At 39.3% G+C, this 4,465-nt stretch overlaps 1 protein-coding gene across 1 annotated transcript; it reads right to left on the reverse strand.

Moving 5' to 3' along the window:
* Positions 1–731: 731 nt before the first annotated feature.
* LOC143261183 (uncharacterized) lies at positions 732–4,013 on the reverse strand. Its single transcript, XM_076527761.1, has 3 exons — positions 3,695–4,013; positions 2,329–2,885; positions 732–873 (listed from the first exon to the last, which is right to left on the reverse strand). Exons 1-2 carry the CDS (start codon positions 4,004–4,006, stop codon positions 2,331–2,333), a joined length of 867 nt encoding a protein of 288 aa, XP_076383876.1. The 5' UTR covers positions 4,007–4,013; the 3' UTR covers positions 732–873; positions 2,329–2,330.
* Positions 4,014–4,465: the final 452 nt, after the last annotated feature.

Below are 4,465 nucleotides of genomic sequence, written 5' to 3' on the forward strand. Positions count from 1 at the left end.
CTCCTCTATCTTTCAACACCAATTAGAACTTTCTAACGTTTTTACTTTTCTCTTGCAATACCTCATTTTTGTCGAAAATTTTGGGTTTTTACAAAAGTTCGTTTATTTAAAAAACTGAGGGTGATGGAGTAATTCGGTTTACGGATTCTTGTTCAGGGAGTGAAGCTCTACAAGAATTTCATAGTGGCTATAGGAACCCAAAAATCGTGTCGGACAGTGTAAAAGTATGCCAAGTCTGCCCAAAGTATGCCAAATTTATAAAATTATATGCTTATCCATCGCTCGAAATTAATTTATATAAAAGTCACAAAATATATAGGAGCCTACTACCTTTTTTAGCTTAATTTTGCGAAATTGTTTAAATATTTCGTAATAGCGATACCTTCCATTTAATAAATTATTTAAACAACGATGAGAATAGAAACTGAAAAGAATTAATGGCCGGGGAGTGTGTTAAAATCGTATCAAATGTTCGAGTCATTATTAAAAGTACGGCTGTTCGTTGTTTAATCAATGACGTAATTGTAGCAAGTATGAACGTAATGAGATAAATTAAACGGCGTGTAATTATTTCACGTGAAAAGCCGCCGAACCGAAAAGCGTAATTTAAAATAAATAGAGGGACCGAAGATTTAAATATTGGTGAGGAAACTTCCGATGGGGAATTAAATTAGCTCGTAGGAAATTTATTACAGGGAGTTGTTGGCTAATTAGCCGGCTGAACAACGTGATTGTATCATCAAATTTTTCATTTTATTTGATCTCGCAGAGCGTACAGAAGCATTCCATCGGAATCTACTTTTAGAGTCCTACAGATCGATCGTCATCGCGTTCGCTGTAGAGTCATCAGAAAATCCAACGTGTATTGCTCATCTGCGATACAGAGAATGAGCCGAAATTAAATTTCGCAGTTTCACCAGGCTCGCTGAAATAAATCTACACATTGTTGGAATTATTATTCTCGCATCGGATAACGAATTTTTGCAATGTTAATTTAATTCCCTCTTTTAATGTCCCCGTCTATTTAATATCCTTAATAATTATTATTTAATAATCCCAGAAACTTCAATAAAAATCACTCAGGATTAATGAAATAAAGTTTTGAATTATTTTGTTTCACATGAATTGCTAAAAGTCCACATTTTGAATCCCCTAGGCGCTGTTGCCAGCACATAAACCAATAATTCCCTAGCCTTAAACTGCCACGGATTCGTGAAAGGTCGTTTAATATTTTTTGATTTTGCCCGAACCCCATGAATCATGCGTTTAATTAAACATCTTATAGAAGAAGAGAAGAAATTTTAATTTTGTAGTGTAAGAAATACGTCGTGCTGCAAAAGTATCCAAACGTAACCTCACATTTACTAGATTCAGAGCTAAAAAATCAACTTTTCGTTTGAATAAAGATTAAAATAGATATTTACTGTATAGATGGACTTATAAAAATAACATTTTCACTAGACCACCACTCTGTCCCCAAACATTCTATTTATAAATCAAATCTATAGCTTGCCACACACTGAATATCCAGAGACAAGCCAGCAATTTATGAAACACAAAATTTCCTGGACTGAAAAACTGAAAAATCTCAAGCTGAAAAACCATTAATTTACTTAAGCTTCTGTCACGAAGGAATCCCAATATTATAATGTCTGAAACTGTTAAACATAACCTCACATTTTTTACACCTGAAGCTAAAAAGGAAATCAACTTTTCATTTGAATATGGGTCCAAACAATTCTGCTCTACATAGTAAAAAATCCCCTAGAATTTAATATCGTAAGTAACCTGCACTGTTATGAATTTATAATCCAATAATTCTCTAGTTTGCCACTTTGCGAATCCCTGTGGATAGCCACCAATTCATAAAACAAGAATTCCCCAAACTGCTAGACTCAGAATTGAAAATTTTTCCTTCTCAACCCTACGAACTATCAATTTACTCAAGCATCTAACTTGAAGGAATCTCGATGCAGAGTGCCGGAAACTGACAAACATAACCACACATTTCCTGAACTTGGATCTAAAAAAGTCAACCCGTCCATTTGAATTAAGTTCCAAATAATTCTGTTCTGCATTGATGCAATTATAAAACAGAATTTCCCCCAGAATTCAACATTGTGAATCTCGTAAAATCAGGTTAACAAATAAACAAAAACTTCCCTAACCTGTTTTACTGTGAATCCCCGAAAGATAGCCACCGATTCATGAAACCGAAATTCCCTAGATTCATAAAATTGCCTGAATTCATATTTCAATAGCACCCCCGCGTTGGTTAACACTCCGAAGTCCCTAAATAATGCTCATTTAACACATTTCCTCACCTACCTCTAAGCTTTTGGGTCCTTGAGGAAACGAAAGTCAGTCATCATCTTGCCAAGGTGCATGGGATGAGTATGAGCCCTCATGTGCATGTGATGCATGTGATCAACAGGTCCTACGGCGGCAGCCCTTATCGCCTGTTGATTGCAGTTGCAGGTCATCCCTTCGCTTTGATGAGTGCAATGAGGCACCTTGACGATAGTTGGCTCAGGAACGACCACCATGGGCTTGGAGGGCACGACAACCAGTTTATTCTTGCAAACTGGGGGCACTGGGACCAGCTTAATGGTCTCGATCACCTGAGTCTGCGGTTCCACGATCCTCTCGGGCTGGGGCTGGGGCTTTACAGTGACCACTTCGGGGACTGGAGTCGGTGCTGGGACCTCGACTCTCCTTTCTACGATCTGCACCTTCGACTCCTGAGGGCAAGGTTGAGATGGCTGGATGATCTGCAGAGTCTGCACCGAAGGGACCACCTGCTGGTGCATCATCTGCTGGGGAACCACCTGTTGGGGCACCACCTGCTGGGGAACCACGAACGACTGCTGGGGCACCACGTATGCCTGAGGATGGAAAACTATTTCATAACACACACAAGCTCCGTCGGTACGAATTTTTAAGAACTATCAATTAGCGTTGAAGTTTGGAGATCGGTACTACGCCAACAGAATTCACAGTGGCGACGAAATCAACGATATGGCGGAATAGCAGAGTTGGACATTATACAAGTAGAATTTCATTTGAACAATTCGAATAAATTTTATGATTTTTTCGTACAGTTTGAAAATAAATTTTACGGATAAAATTTTATTCGACTAATCTTTCGAATAAATTATTCAAATATAACTTTATTCAAATAACGAATTCAAATAATGATTTGAATAAAGTTTTATTCAAATAATGATTCGCGAATAAAGTTTCTTTCAAATAATGATTCGAGTAAAGTTTTATTCGAATTATGTTACATTCAAATAATGATTCGAATAAATTCTCGAATAACGTTTCGAAGACATCCTTTGAATCAATTTTTCGAATAAATTCTTCGAATCACCGAGAAATTAAGTGTTACTGTAACCATAAGCGATAAAAAAAACTTCGAACGCATAAGTTCTCCCTTTAAATTATACAAATAATTACAAAGACTTATGACACAAAATGGAGAATTACGTGTACATTTTCATCGATCGAAATTAACAATCGATGAATTATTTACTAAATGAGAGCTCTTACGAAAAACGAACAACTTTTGTCGAAAACTTTAAATCTCTCACGATTCTCAAGAAATAACACAAAATCAAGATACATGCAGATCATAGTGAATTTATGCGTCGAGAGAAGCACGGTAAATTAGAAAGCACGACGCAATTGCTACCTGAGGAGCCTGGAAGACTCCCAGAGACTGCACAGGCTGCGGGGCCTGCTGGAAGCTGTAACTCTGCATCTGTGGCGCCACCTGCGATTGTTGCACCACGCTCAGGCCCTGCATTTTCATCTGCGACCCATCCTGAGACACCTGTTGTCCATTTTGAGCACCTGGACGGATCTCCACGCAGAAGGACGCCTGCTTCTTCAGCCTGTCCTTCTCAGCACCCGCATCCTCCAAATGGAAATCCTTGGGACTGATCGCCGAGGATTCGGCCATCTTGGTCTCCAGTTTGCCAGCTGGCATTGCTTGCACTGCCATCGCAGCTACCAACAAACCGCACAGACATGCTGTTAACGAATTCATCGATGTAGAATCGGTTGAACAATCGTAGCGAACTGAATGCTTGGACGATTTGGCTGGCTTTTAAACCGATTTTTCGGTGTGACGACACCGCTCACGCACTTTTTTCCGGAACGCAATAGTGCTGAGCGTGCCGAATTCCGACGTAGAGCAGCACGGGCGGGGACTGGCTTCGGGAAATGAGGATGAGGGCGAGAATAAGAATAAGAATGAATCTGAGAATGAGACTGAAAATGGGACTGAGAATGGGGCTGAAAATGAGGCTGAGAATGGGATTGAGAATAGGTCTGAGAATGGGTCTGAGAATGGGTCTGAAACCGAGAATGGGACTCAGATTAAGACTGAGTGTAAGACTGTGAATGGGAGTGAGTCTGAGAATGGGGCTAAGAATGAGACTGAGACTTAGACTGAGACTTA

The sequence above is a fragment of the Megalopta genalis genome, unplaced genomic scaffold (genome assembly GCF_051020955.1).
Source record: "Megalopta genalis isolate 19385.01 unplaced genomic scaffold, iyMegGena1_principal scaffold0039, whole genome shotgun sequence".
Classification (NCBI taxonomy): Eukaryota; Metazoa; Arthropoda; class Insecta; order Hymenoptera; family Halictidae; genus Megalopta; species Megalopta genalis.

What these genes read in the sequence shown, in the direction of transcription:
- LOC143261183 (XM_076527761.1), bottom strand. Translation starts at nt 4,006, where the DNA reads ATGGCAGTGCAAGCAATGCCAGCTGGCAAACTGGAGACCAAGATGGCC. An exon ending in GAGTCTTCCAGGCTCCTCAG is followed by an intron (nt 2,886 to 3,694) that starts GTAGCAATTGCG and finishes TTCCATCCTCAG; the next exon opens with GCATACGTGGTGCCCCAGCA.